The 14,739-nt window shown below is 33.9% G+C and overlaps 1 protein-coding gene across 1 annotated transcript; it reads left to right on the top strand.

Moving 5' to 3' along the window:
- The first annotated feature begins 3,331 nt into the window (after positions 1 to 3,331).
- LOC114183455 (double-strand break repair protein MRE11) lies at positions 3,332 to 14,060 on the top strand. The gene is made up of 20 exons (XM_028070478.1): positions 3,332 to 3,763; positions 3,871 to 3,961; positions 5,310 to 5,429; positions 5,698 to 5,766; positions 5,863 to 5,954; positions 6,152 to 6,254; positions 6,340 to 6,447; positions 6,554 to 6,616; positions 6,784 to 6,855; positions 7,161 to 7,238; positions 7,587 to 7,649; positions 7,744 to 7,804; positions 8,927 to 9,012; positions 9,535 to 9,648; positions 9,800 to 9,877; positions 10,150 to 10,221; positions 10,345 to 10,574; positions 12,784 to 12,901; positions 13,119 to 13,304; positions 13,751 to 14,060. Exons 1-20 carry the CDS (start codon positions 3,462 to 3,464, stop codon positions 13,781 to 13,783), a joined length of 2,139 nt encoding a protein of 712 aa, XP_027926279.1. The 5' UTR covers positions 3,332 to 3,461; the 3' UTR covers positions 13,784 to 14,060.
- The last annotated feature ends 679 nt before the right edge of the window (positions 14,061 to 14,739 follow it).

Raw genomic sequence — 14,739 nt, 5'->3', positions numbered from 1 at the left:
AAATAACTTTGCTCTTTTTTCTTCTTCAAAGAAACACGTGGTAAAGTTCTAGTATCTCTATCGTAATTCTCTTTCATTTTATTTTACTTTATAAAAAGTAATAACACCTACCTATACATTTTCTCAATGCCTTCTATAACATGTTTGATTTTCACATTTTCTATATTAATGTTAACACACAACATTTTATATCTCATATCGAGATTCTTTTATCTTTATTATTAGACATACGAAGACTCTAGTTTCTTTTGTCTTCTTTTCATGTTTTAACGTGTATTTTTAAGTTAAATGCATGTATTGCAAGAAATTTCGCACACACTCTAAATATGAAAGGAATAAACTATTTTAATTTTAAAAGTGTATAATATTGTCAATTATGCTAGTTCAAAAAAAAATGTATTGGATAAAAGTTGAAACAAAAACAACTATTTCTAATATAAAAGGAAGAGAAAATACTTTTACAGATAATTTCGGTATGGTGGACAAAAAAAAATATAGTAAGCAGAGTCAATGCAAAGGCTATAAATAAAAAAGAAACTAAACAAACTAAAAAGTTATAAACAAACTATACTATCTAACTAGCTTAATTAATAGTCCCTTTCAAGAAGAAAGGAAGATGTTGTTGATGTTCATCTTGAAGATAATAGAAGTGGAACTCGTTTTAAGCAATTTGTGAATACATCAACAATTTGAGGGTGTTTTCAAACATTAACAAGTCTAAGAACTCCTTTTTCAATTTATTCTATGATAAAATGAATATCAATCTCAAGTGTTTTTGTTCTTTTGATGTATGAGGGATTGTTTATTGTCGCAATAAACTATTGCAAAAGAATTATGAATATGAAAATCAATCAATAGATTTATTAACCAAATAATCTTAGTGGAAACATAAGCTAAAGCTCTATACTTGGTTTTTGTAGAGGATTTGCTAATAGTCTTTTGATGTTTTGCTTTCCATGAGATTAAAGAATTTTCTAAGAAAATACAAAAATCACTTGTGGAACACCTCCTATAAAGACATTACCCCTAGTCTGCATCCACATAGGCATGAAGATTGGTATCATCTATAGCTTTGAACAAAACACCTAATGTGCTTAAGATATCAAAGCATAATAATGGTATCCTCCATGTGGGCATAGTGAGGGTTAGATATACATTGTCTTAATTTATGAACAAAGTAACATATATCATGATAACAAAATGGTTAAATATAATAAACGTCTTATATGACGTTTGTATATACCAGGGTCAACAAGAGGAGTGTCTGGATCATTGTGCAAATTAATATTAGGGAGCATGGATTATGGTTTACGAGCAACCATGCTACAATCTTCAAGGAAAAATAGAATGTAATGATATTGACACATGAAAATGCTAGTTTTGGATTTTGAAAACTCAAGGCCAAGGAAAAGTTTTAAGTCCCCAACATCTTTTAAGTTGAAAATGTTTTGAAGATCATTTTTAACATGAATAATATCTATATTAGGACCAACAATAATAATATCATCAACATTAACAAGAATAGAAACAAAATTAACATTAACTCCTTTTGTAAAATGAGAAAATCATGTTTAGATTGGCGGAAACCAAAAGAGAGAAAAGAATCACGAAATTTATGGAAGTATCTTTTTTAGGCTTGTTTTAAAAAAAAAAAAAAATATATATATATATATATATATAGAGAGAGAGAGAGAGAGAGAGAGAGAAATTTATTAAGATGACAAATTAAAGGTGCATTAATAGTGGGAGTAAAATTGTGATTACCTCCTAATGAGATATTAATAAAGATTTCTTCCTCAAGTTAACCATTAAGAAACACATTATTTATGTCAAGTTGAAGTAATTTCCAATGTTTGACAATAAGAGAAAGTATTACAGAATGGTAGAAACATTTACAACATGAAAAAAAGTTTGATTATCAATGACCTCACACTGAGCTTCTTCTTGCAAGATTAACGAAAAAACATAACCAATTGAAGGAAAAGGGTAAAAAATAAGGATTTGGCCACGAATTTGAGAGATAGAATTGTGCAAACCCATAAGGAAGGACATGACATAGCCAACTTTAGTTTGTTGCTAAAGGTGTTGGAGACCACCGTAAGAATAATTGAATTGGGGTTTGTAATCAGAGAGCTCTTCCCACACGAATTTCAACTTTGTATAATAGGTACTGACAATGTTTGACCCTTGTTGTGATGACATGAGTTGACGTCGGAATTGAAAAATGCGAGGCCCATTTTTGCAAGAAAACCGAGTACGAAGATCTTCTCATACCTCATGAGCGGTGGTGGTGAACATAATGTTTCTAGCAATTTCTTTTGAGACTAAATTTTTTAGTCAGGAGATCATAAGCGCCATCATGGTAGAGAAAAAAAAAGGGTGGTTGGGGTCACAATGAGATTCTTTAACTATGGTGGTGGTGTCTTGGATTGGGTTGACCATGGAAGCAAGAAGAATAGGAAAAAAGAAACAAGAACAAGGGAAAGAAAAGAAAGAAAGGCAGAAGCTTATAACATGTGTAGTAGTGATACCATATTGGATAAAAGTTGAAAGAAAAAAACCTTTTCTATTATGATAGGAAGAGAACACTTTTACAATTGGAAGGCAACTTTGGTTCAATGAGCAAAACAAAAGATGCTCACTAGGAGAGTCTATGCAAAAGCTATAAATAAAGGAAGTTAAACAAACTAGAAAGTCGTAAACAAACTATACAATCTAGCTAGTTTAACTAAAGAAGTGTAATTTAAATAATGACATTGAGATATGTTTAAATGTTAAACTTATGTTATTAATCCTTTAATTTTCAGTGAAAATTAGAGTTAGTTCATCTTTAAAGTTTTTACCTAATTTAGCTCACAACTTTATAAATATTTTGATTTAGTTATTTTTAACCAACTTTTATGAAATTTATTTAATGTTTCAAGATAATATTTAAATTATTTATATCGTTTGAAACATTTCTATCTCAATGTTAGTTGAATAACACAATTAAAACATTAACTAAACTTATCAAAATTTGATTAAAAAAACTAAATCCAACACAACTTTAAAGATGAGAAACTAAATTAGTTTAAAATTTTAAAAATATTCTCTGAAAGAAGAAATATTTAATCATTTTATAATACATGATAAGTTTTAATGAGTAAATAAGTAATTAAAATTTTAGATATTTGCTTGAAAATTATTAATTTCTTTTCACGCACCAATTACTTTGACGAAAATCGTAAATTGCAAGGGAAAAAGATGTAATTTATCTCCATTATTTTTTACTCCGATTAGTTTCAGATTTTCCCAAAGGTTTATGAAAACCGGAAAAGAAAATAACGAAGAAGGATTAACAAAGGTCCTATTCTGAAAAAAACACCAGAACGGCGTCGTTGGGTTCCCTTCACCCAAATTTCTTCAGACACTGATACTCAGTGCAATTCATTTTTCCTCGAGCAAAACTTGCCTCACCGTTGATGGAGGGCGGCGACACCGCGAACATGCTACGCATTCTGGTGGCCACCGACTGCCACCTCGGGTACATGGAGAAGGACGAGGTGCGCCGCCACGACTCCTTCCACGCCTTCGAGGAGATTTGCGCCATTGCAGAGCGCCAGGGCGTGGACTTCGTTCTCCTTGGCGGCGACCTATTCCACGAGAACAAGCCGTCGCGGTCAACGCTAGTCAAGGCCATCGAGATTCTCCGCCGCTACTGCCTCAACGACCGCCCCGTCCCGTTCCAAGTCGTCAGCGACCAGACGCTCAATTTCCAGAACGCGTGAGTCTCTCTCGCTCTCTCGCTCTCTCGCTAACTCGTGTGTGTGGTTCTTAAATGTATGTGAAGGTTCTTAGGGATAGAGTGAGTGATTGTTATTTGTTCCGCAGGTTTGGTCACGTGAACTATGAGGATCCTCACTTCAACGTTGGCTTGCCGGTTTTTACCATTCACGGAAATCACGATGATCCTGCTGGTGTGGTATGATTCTGAACTTGTATTGTTTGTTCATTGCTGCATTTAGAATGTGCTCGATTAAGAAGGAAGACCATAAAGAGATTTTATATTTCGGGAATTACTCCGTGTTTTGAAAGTTTGCGTGTTCGAATGTTCAAGAGGTTTATGCTCTAAGTTGGTAGTTGAAAATTGAAACGAGTTTTGGTTTTGCTTGCAACATTTATTTTGTTACTTAAGTCGTTATTTAGAGTTTTGGCTGGATAAAAATTGAACTTGGAGTGACTAGGATTAGGAAGGGGATGGGTGTTATAGATTGAGGACTTGGATAAATCATCGACTGTTGGTTTTCACGTCTTTACTGTTCAATGATCTTGACTTGGTATATTTTTTCTTTAGGGTTTGGGTGGGGGGTAGAATCGCAAAAGAGGTTAATGATTGTCCATGTGGAATTGGGGGAAATACTACTATACTTTTAGCTTGTTATAGCTCCATACAAGTCATAAGTGTCTGGACTAGTGTTTGTTTATTTCACCGTTATTTGTTTTTCTTCAAGAGGGCATTGGATGAAGATTTGTTGCTAGTGATAATTTCTTTGTCTTTCCTTTCCTTTTTTCTTAAAAATTTTGGTAAGGACTAGAGCTGTTTGTCTTGTACTTATCATTGTTGCAAGATAAATTCAGAATAAGATTGATAAATGTGTTATTACACATCAAAAACATTTTTTAAGAAAATACACATGAGCAATGTAAAGCTTATAAAGGCTTGATTCTCACTCACTTTGTGACCTAGTTTATGGAGTTGAGTTAGGCCCTACTGTAAAATTGATTTTGGGTTGCTCTTAACCAAAACTCTATCTGCCTACAGCTCTCCCCATGCAATCTATTTAAGCCTGCTACTTGCCCTGTGCAATGTAGAAAAAATCAGTCCTACAATTCCACATTCCAGATTTCTAGTATTGATCACGAAGGGTTGACTGTTGAGATCCCACTTCAACTATAAAAGAGACCGAAGTAGAACTTAGAAAGGTTTCGGCAGTTTTTACTTCATAAACTAGCTTTAGGAGTTCAGCTAGTCCTAATCAAATTTATGATCTCTAAATTCTGACTATCGGAAAACCTTAATTACATTTTCCTCAACAAGCAATTTGTATATACATTTGAAAAGGTGGTGATGTTTTTATTTATTTTGGTTGTTGGATTTCCTAGTGAGTGATCAGAATAAGTCAATTGATTTTGAAGGAAATTAACCCCTCATCACCTCCTTTTAATTTAGCTATATATATATATATATATATTTGACAACATTGATATTTTGTCTATCTAATTTTCCAAAGTACAACAAATATGACCACTTTATTGAATCATTGTGGCAGGACAACCTTTCTGTGGTTGATATTCTCTCAGCATGTAATCTAGTCAATTACTTTGGGAAAACAGTTCTCGGGGGCTCTGGTGTTGGTCAGATCACTCTGCACCCTATTCTTATCAGAAAGGTTTGTTATTGAACGCTCTTACTATCAGGATACAGTAGATTTAGTGAAACCGTCACTTTTTTCTTTTAGGTGCATGTTTGGTTTTGCTTAATTTCAGAGAAGTTTTTTTCTTCCCCTTCAAAATCTCTTGGTAAGGTTTTAATTAAAATTTGTTTTGTGTACAAAATAAGCCAATGCGGACAAGCTAATGGGAAAAAGAAAAGGAAGAGAAATCTGGAATGGTTAGAAATCTCATTTTGTCCTGAAGTTGTATTTTTATGAATTGCAGGGTTCAACAGCTGTAGCTCTGTATGGTCTGGGAAACATTAGAGATGAAAGACTTAATAGGATGTTTCAAGTATCCTACTGATAAAACATGCTTTGAAGCGGTTCATCTATTTTAAGTCTACTCCTATCCGGAGGTAGTATGTTACTTACTTAAATATTTTTTCAGACACCACATGCTGTACAGTGGATGCGACCTGAATCTCAGGAAGGGTGTCAAGTGTCTGATTGGTTCAACATTCTGGTACTTCACCAGAACAGGTTGTCTTCCTTTCGTCTGTCTGTTTTAGGAGGCTGCATTTAATATCACTCATCGAGGAAGATGTGTTGATTATTTTGAAATATAACTTTGACTTTGAAATTATTGATCTTGCTCGCAGTCTAGATGATGTACAGTATTGAAGTTTTAGATTTTAATCTGCATGATTATTTATCTTATTTTCACTAATGGTATGTAGGGTGAAGACAAATCCAAAAAATGCAATAAATGAGCACTTCCTGCCTCGCTTTCTAGACTTCATTGTGTGGGGCCATGAGCATGAATGTTTGGTTGACCCGCAGGTGTTCTGATTAAACTTCTCTTAAATGGACCGAGATAGAATATGTTTTGCTCTGCAAAATTAATATGGATTTTAATTTGCTACAGGAAGTTCCAGGGATGGGATTTCACATCTCGCAACCAGGGTCATCAGTTGCAACGTCTCTTATTGATGGAGAATCAAAGCCAAAGCATGTACTTCTTCTAGAAATCAAGGTTGTCTATGTACTGGAAATCTAAATGTCTATCCCATGGTAGAAGATCAGTGGTTGTTGTATTTTATCGTCTTACTAAGTGCTTTTAAATAAATGGTTATTGTCAGGGAAATCAATATCGCCCAACTAAAATACCTTTGATGTCTGTGCGACCTTTTGAGTATACTGAGGTAAGGTAAAATACTAATATTTTGTTTTCTTCTGTCTTTATTAATTATTAATTACATGCATACTTTACACTTTCACTGTTATTGAAGCAAGATTGAATTGATTTAATAGTTACCAATTGAAGCCATCTCATGGTTCTTCAATAATCATTTTAATCTTTGTAATGAAGGTAATACTAAAAGATGAGCCGGATATTGATCCCAATGATCAAAGTTCTATTCTTGAGCACCTAGACAAAGTGGTATGTGGATATTCCTTATCAGATGATTTTTGTTTTGCTATGTCCTTTTGGTTGCTTGCAAACTTCTTGTGGGAGACCTACCTCGGTATCTTTTTACCTGATTCTTCCTCTTCGGTTCCTTTTAGTGGTTATTCTCATTGTAATTTGTTCTTATTCAGTTGTGACAAAATTTGTCTACTCTGCTTTAGAGTCTGTTTCAGGACCACTGAAATTTGTTGGAACTTCAATTTTCTCAAATCACTTTTATGCATGGATATGTGATCATACGTATAGCAACTGTGTTTTGATAATAGAATATGGTTCAGGTTGGGAAACTGATAGAAAAGTCTAGTAAGCATGTCGTGAATAGAAAAGAACTCAAGCTTCCACTAATACGTGTCAAGGTAATTTTTGTACACTGTATTATGACTTTTGAATGTCACATCTACATGTAGTGGCCTTTTATTTTTCTTTTCATCTAGCAAGAAGATAATTCTGTTATTAATTGCTTTTATAATCTTTATTGGTTTTGATCTTGCACCTTTCTTCGAGAAAAAAATAGTAATTTTCATGATATTAAACCAATTAAACGTCAATCTTGATGCATGGAGTCAGATTCACAATACCATCAAAATCCAGAGTTTATTAGGAAATTTTATTTGGACTTCTGTTGGCTATAGGCACATCTAGTTACCGTAGATTTTATATGATGTTTTCTGGCGTGACCTTAACTTCTTCAATGTAAACTACAGGTGGATTATTCTGGATTTATGACTATAAACCCCCAAAGATTTGGGCAGAAATATGTTGGGAAGGTAATTTCTACCTATCTCTTTCCTGAATTAGTGTGCTAAGGTTGATTTTGGTTGGAAATTGTTTTCTACTGTTGATTAGTCATCCTTATTCTAGGTTGCAAATCCCCAAGACATTCTCATTTTCTCCAAGGCTACAAAAAGGACCAAGGTTGAAGGTAATTTGAGTTATCTTTATTTACCTTTCTATACCGATTCATTTCATATCAACAGTATTTTTTCAATTACAATATATCCTAGACAGGCTTCTTTTATCAGTTCTGTTACTGATGATGAAGCCACAACTTACGTTTCTTATTCAGGTTTTCCTAGCTATATATTTTCTTCCTGAAAATCTTATGTTATCCCTGTCCGCGCCCACCTTTGATGCTGTTACTGCAGCATGCATTAGTTAGCCCCTTGTAATCTGTTTTGAGCAGTGCCAGTTAGCCCTGCCTCTGTTTCTATAATATCTGGCAATAGATCACTGCATATGATAGCATCTGTTTTATTTTGCATCCCAAATAAGAATGACAAGAATCTTTGCAGAGCTACACCACAAAAGCTAGTAGCTGTAGTTGTAGAGCTCAAGATATTATAAACCTCACACTAGAATCTCATACTTCCAGTGTGGGACGGAGCTATAAGGTTGACCTAGTGGTAAAAGTTGGAAAGGTGGGTAGGAGAGGTTGTGTGTTCAACTCCTCTCACTAACATTTGGGAGGTATAAGGTTGGGTTGAAGGGTTTGGAAGGGAGGGTGGGAAAGGTTGTGGGTTCAACTCCCCCCACTAACAAAAATTAACAATTAACATTTGCAGATAAAAAAAAAAAACTTCCAATGTGGGACTCGGGTCCTATTCCTTGCCATTGGATCCTAATATAGCAGCATATTTTGCACTAGCCCACTGGGCAGTCCCAAGTGAATATTGCAGTGTGATATCACCATCCACGTCACACTTTTGCATCTGAAAAATGGTGGAAAACTCTAGCACTAATTGATGGGAATCTTAGGAGAATTACACAAAAAGCTAGATGTGGTTATGATTAGAAATTTAGAATCAGCATTATGGACAGATTGGAGGAATTGTGTTCTCTTTGTATTTTGGCCATATTAATAGTCATGTGCATGACATATGCAATCTATGTAAAACATATAAAAATGTCACTAGTTGGCCAATTGGCATACATTTATATATTGGTTTAATTATGTTACATAATTTGAAAAACAGTGATAATCTCAGTTTTCACTTTAAAATGTGCAAATAAGGTTAGTTATGCTTACCCCTCCATTTTTATGTAGGAAAAATCATTGATGATTCAGAACGACTTCGTCCAGAAGAATTAAACCAACAGAATATAGAGGCTTTGGTTGCTGAAAGTAATCTGGTATCTAATTATTTGGCTTATTTATTCCTTTCTATTGTAAATATTGGGATATGAAGAAATATCCTTTTGTATCCTGATATTTATCTTTTCTTATATTGTTTCCTTATTTTCCTTTTTGTTTACCCTATGAAACGGACAATAGAGCTTGTACTAAAAATATACTGAATGTATCAAAGTTCCTTTCCTTTCAACTCTTTTGATGTTTCCATTTATGTCTTTTATAAACACTTAATGTAACTTGAAATTTGGTGGAAATATTCAAAGGTTTCATCAACAAAGATGCAAGAAAAAATATAATCATAAGAAACAGAGATCACTTCAATCCCTGTGCATACTTGTTCACATAATATGCAACTATATGGAAATTATAACTTATCACTGGTTAAGCTTGTTTACTGGTTGTGTAGTTTTACTAGATGACTTTGGACTGACCTGAGCTTTGTTGAAAAGAAACATGGATATGAAAGCAATGTTCAGTTTTTGTTATTTTCAATGTATCTGAACTATAATATGGTTTTACAGAAAATGGAGATACTGCCAGTCAATGATTTGGATATTGCTTTGCAAAATTTTGTGAACAAGGATGATAAAATGGCATTTTACTCTTGTGTACAATACAATATTCAAGAAACACGAGTGAGTATTCTGTGCTGCATTTATCTTTCATATGCCTTTGTTTATGATGCTACTTTGTTGTAGCATCTGGTCCATGGTTTATTCCACATCTGGTTCATGGAGATACTGTCAGTTTTTTCTCTTCTCGTTGATGACTTTCATTCTTAATCAGAATAAAATTGCCAAGGATTCGGATAACCAGAAGTTTGAGGAAGAAGATTTGATTATTAAAGTTGGAGAATGTTTGGAGGTTAGAAGCTTCATCATTGTTGTTTATTATTAATTGATTTTCAATGGATTTAGGTTTTAAATTCGTCTTGCCTTTGGAGAAAGCCATGATAGTAGTTGGAGATAATCTATGCACTAGAGCTTCCCATGTCCTTCAAACCTCCATTGATCAGAAATTTGTTTGCAGTATTTTCCACTGTTGGGGCCTTCATATTTTTTACACGTGACAATGGTTTGATGGAAGGAACATTTGAGTTTCATGAATGACTTTGTTGGTTATCTCTCTTGTTCTAGGAACGTGTCAAGGGACGATCTGCTCACTCCAAGGAACCCACACAGCTGAATGATGGTGCTGAACCATGGAAGGTAAACCTTCGTGTGTATTGTACTTGCTGTTGCATTAGGGATGGAAAGCTGTTTTTGTGCTGGCAGTGTTATTATCCATGACCTCTGGTATATTTTTCTTAACTTCTCTTTATTTCCATGTAGAATTTCCAAGGAAGAAGTGCTACTGGAACTGGAAGTACTGCAGCTTCCTTCAGTGATGATGAAGATACCATACCAGTATCTAGCTCAAAGCCAAGTACTAGAGGTCGGAAAGGGTCATCTGGTGCAACCCAAACTACAACCAGAGGTAGGGGCAGGGGAAGAGGCAGAGGTTCCAGCACCATGAAGCAGACAACTCTTGACGGAGCTTTAGGGTTTCGCATTTCTCAGAGGTGGTTTTTCTTGTTGATAAATAAATCATTTAATAGCTTCGATGAGTTCTTTGCAAAAATGCTATCAAACTTGAGAATTTATATTTAGCTCGGAACCTTCATAATTGGATTTGTAAGCTTGACGCATTAATTTGTTAAAGTTGATCTAATGTAAGAATAATATTAAAAGGCCTAAAAGTAACATATATGCATGAAACATAGTATTTCTAATACAAAAAATGTTCAGCAATTGAACTCCCTAATAAAGAAAAATAGAAAATTACAATAATAAAGTAACAGTTTTATAGTACATTATGGTTGAGAATATAAGATCCATACTGTGATATGAAATTCAACCAATATTATGCTTTGAAATATGAAAACTAACAAATATGTTGAAAGTGAAAAGTATTCCCTGTACTACACATCATAATTAGTGTGATGAAAGAGATATTAAAAAAATTTGTACCCGCGGGTATCCATGGTTAAAACCCGCAATAGGAAATAGGTATTGTAAATAGATACCTGCGAGTAACGGGTATGGGTATTTTTATACTCGCATGTTAACGGGGCGGGTACGGGTATCATAGTATCTGTACCCGTGAGTACCTGTATCCGTTATATTTTAATTTAAATTAAAAAAAATAAAAAAAATGATTAAAACATTAACACATTTAAATTAAATGGGTTATTTTTTATCAATTGGTTTTAAAAAATTTTCATTTTTTTGTAAACTGTCATTCAATACTATTTAGATGAGTTATTTGCACTTTATTTGAAATTTATATTATGCATTGTATTTTTATTTGAATTTATGATTAAAATATATTGTTAAATATTAAAGTTTTTTTTTGTAAATATCCGCGGGTACCGTGAATACCCGTGGATATTAAAAAAGTACGGGGATATCCGCATAACAGATACCCACACGGATATGGATACGGGTACGTGACGGATATGTATCCAGCGAGTAGGGTATAGGAGAGCTACTACTCGTACCCTACCCGCCCCATTAACATCCCTAAATGAAACCATTAAAGTATGTCAAATTGAAACTTTCAATTTATCAAAATGCCATGTTATCAATACATGAAATGGAAAGGGCTGAGAGTGGAGGGCTCGGCTTGTCACCAGAAATAGAAACAAACAGTTAATAAATTAAAAAAAAAAAAAAAAAAACTAGTACTGAGAGCAGAGAATAGAAGTACAGTAAGGCGTAGGATGCCTAGCTCATAGTTTAATGTTATATCAACTTGTAGCTCCGGCTTGCTGCCAGCTATTGTTGAACAGAGCAAGATTCAACTCAAAGAAATGAGTATAACTAAAGATTGAAGCCTTCAGTGGAACGCAGAAGAACAGTAAGAGCCTTCAACAAAGATGACAGAATCACAAGATGTGTGTAATGAACAGAGATCAAAATTGCACGTTGGGTGTCCTGAACAGAGATGAATGTCACAAAATTTGTCTCTGCTACATATTAATCTGTGTTGCTCTTCAAAACTGCCCAAATGAGCGTAGATTTGGACCCCAGGTAGAATAACCAACTCACCTCTGCAATCAGGAGTTTGAGCAAGTCCAGACTACTAGTTTGTTAAAGTTTTACCAAAAGCCGACCAAGAAATAGGCTTGCATGTGAGTTGTATATATTGATGGCTGCAAACTCGGGAACTCATCTGATTTAGTAGTTCATTCATGAATTTACTGACTAAATTCTGTAGCAAAGTAAAATCCAGAACAGACGTGGAAATGATGAGATAAAACTTCACATAATTTTTCTTTTGTTTATTTGTATTTCCTTTACAAGACTTTCTAACTTAATATACTTGTCTTTAGTGTAGGATATCCCTGTTTTTGTAACCTATTGTTGGTCAATTGACCCACCCAGGTTACAGTGTCAAATTTTTTTGTGACTGAGATTCGGTCCCATTGTAAAAACTAGAAGGATAGGTACATGATAAGTCATAGCAGAGATATTACTTCTAAATTTAACCCTCTATTTATTTTCTTAGTAGAAGCTATGATTCTTATATCTGACTTGGGATTTGCTCCATGCGTCCCTGTTGCTGCTTGCATGTTGGGCAATGTGGACACGGTGTGCATGAAAAATAATTTAGTGAAGGATTAGTTTTACTCATTGATGGATTTATGAAGTCACTTTGATATTCTACTAATGATGTCATGACAAAAGGGATAATTATTTATTCATCCTGATTCTATTGACGTAATGCAGGTCTGCATCAGTAGCTGCAGCAAGTGCCATCCAAAGTGATGCTAATGAGGATAATTTGGCTTCTGCTTTAAGTGATGATGCTGAGAAAAATGATGTTGAAGAGATCGAGGATAGTTCGGTATAGATCAAGCTAATTTCTTGTGTATTGTTTTCCTTAGTTTGTAACACCTTGAAACATGAAGCATTGATGAGGCTCTTTGATTGAGTGCTGGCCTGTCTGATACCAGCATAACCTGACATTTTCTTTGCGTGTTTTTGATTGCAAATTTTCACTAAAGCATCCTTGACATGCACATAATTACCAAGTTGAATCTGCTGATTGTTATATTGCACAGGAAAATGAATCCAAGTTACCACCAGGACGGAAGAGGGCTGCTCCAAGGGGAAGAGGTAGAGGATCTACACAGTCTTCTAAACGTGGAAGGAAATCAGATAACTCTTCAATCCATAGAATGCTCATGAACGATGACGACGATGATGATGAGGATATCATGAAAAGATTAAATAAGTCACAACCTCGGGTATGTATCTCCCATTTTCCATTCAAAACATTTGTTTGAATAGATGATCATCCATGTAGAGTCTTCAGTCAATACACTTCATTCTGAGCAGAAGTATTTAAACTATGCTTGGGTGTTGATTCGTAATTTCTGTGACATACCAAAAAGATATTTGGGATAGTTTTGATGTGTCACCCTTAAGAAAAGCATGGTTATCAAATTAGCTTATTCACTTCCTATATGAATTTAATCACACATACATAGATGTTGAAATTACCAATGGTTTTCTTAGTGGTCTGCTATCTTGTCGTTGAACATGTTGCCAGGCAAATGTTCATCTCTGATATAGTTCCAGTAAACGTAAAATGCAGATGGGGTTGATATTGGAAATTTCTTTTAATATATCTGATTCTTAACATATTTGGAGTTGTGATTTCGTGAAACTAATCTCTTTCCCTTGTTTCTAGGTCACTAAAAGCTATGGAGCTCTAAGAAGGTAAACAGTTCCTGTGACAAGATAAATACTGTTACCTTGTATAAATAAATTATTAAGTGAGTCTGTCAAGTGTCAACTAATTTATAACGTCTTACTGAGATTTGAAGATGCATCGTTTAGGCAGAATGGAATTAAATTAAGTAGTTATATGTGGGCATAGGTATATGAAGACGAAAGTAAACCCAGTCAATTGCTTCAGAATAGGTTCTGCAGTCTCCCAATTTGTTTATGTTTTCCTGAATGCATTCTTTGCTATTCGTTTCTTATCATTCTTTCTTTCATTTTAGACACCATAGTGCCATTCAGTTTGTCATAATTGATTGATGTTTTATGTGAAAGGAAAGTGAAGTAGGAGCATGTAATTACTTTCTTTCTGTTACATATATGTACTGAAGCAAAAGCAACAGAATTTAGGGCGGAAATTGATGATAACCTCGTAGTTAAACGAAGGGGAAAATGAAGAAAAATCTCTAGTAAACTACTTAACAAGTATTTAGTATGGTTGGAGACAGTCTTTTAAAATGGAACCCAAAAAGAAACTGAAACGATTTTAAAAAAGTCAAAAATCAATCACAATTGAATTTTCTTTTAGAATTTTTAGATTTTTTTTTTCAACTGAATAGGTTGGTTAAGATTTCGAATTATGATTGAACTAAGCTGCATATTAAAGCTAAAAATTATATATGTGTCTCTATTGAAAATTGTTTGAGTTTAGTTGTAGATTATTTACAAATCATAAAGAACTTGTAATTTATTTTTTAACAGAAGAAAAAATAAAAAATATGAATATACAACAATTATAAAAAGAAATCATAATATGTACCTTTATTTGACAATTTTGCAGTTTTCTTTCTGTAAGTAAATACTTAACAACTTTATAATAACAAAAAAATATGAAAACTATTTAAACTATACTGCTAAATTTAGCTTTGTGCTGGTTTCATGAGTTTAAATTAAATC

Source organism: Vigna unguiculata, chromosome 5, assembly GCF_004118075.2.
Source record: "Vigna unguiculata cultivar IT97K-499-35 chromosome 5, ASM411807v1, whole genome shotgun sequence".
In the NCBI taxonomy this organism is placed as follows: Eukaryota; Viridiplantae; Streptophyta; class Magnoliopsida; order Fabales; family Fabaceae; genus Vigna; species Vigna unguiculata.
Note: the sequence above shows the minus strand (reverse complement) of the source record. Positions and strands in the feature narration are given on the sequence as shown.

Coding starts and splice junctions, on each gene's coding strand:
- LOC114183455 (XM_028070478.1), top strand. CDS start 3,462: ATGGAGGGCGGCGACACCGCGAACATGCTACGCATTCTGGTGGCCACC. Junction 6,255..6,339: donor AATGTTTGGTTGACCCGCAG/GTGTTCTGATTA, acceptor AATTTGCTACAG/GAAGTTCCAGGGATGGGATT. Junction 6,617..6,783: donor GACCTTTTGAGTATACTGAG/GTAAGGTAAAAT, acceptor TTTGTAATGAAG/GTAATACTAAAAGATGAGCC.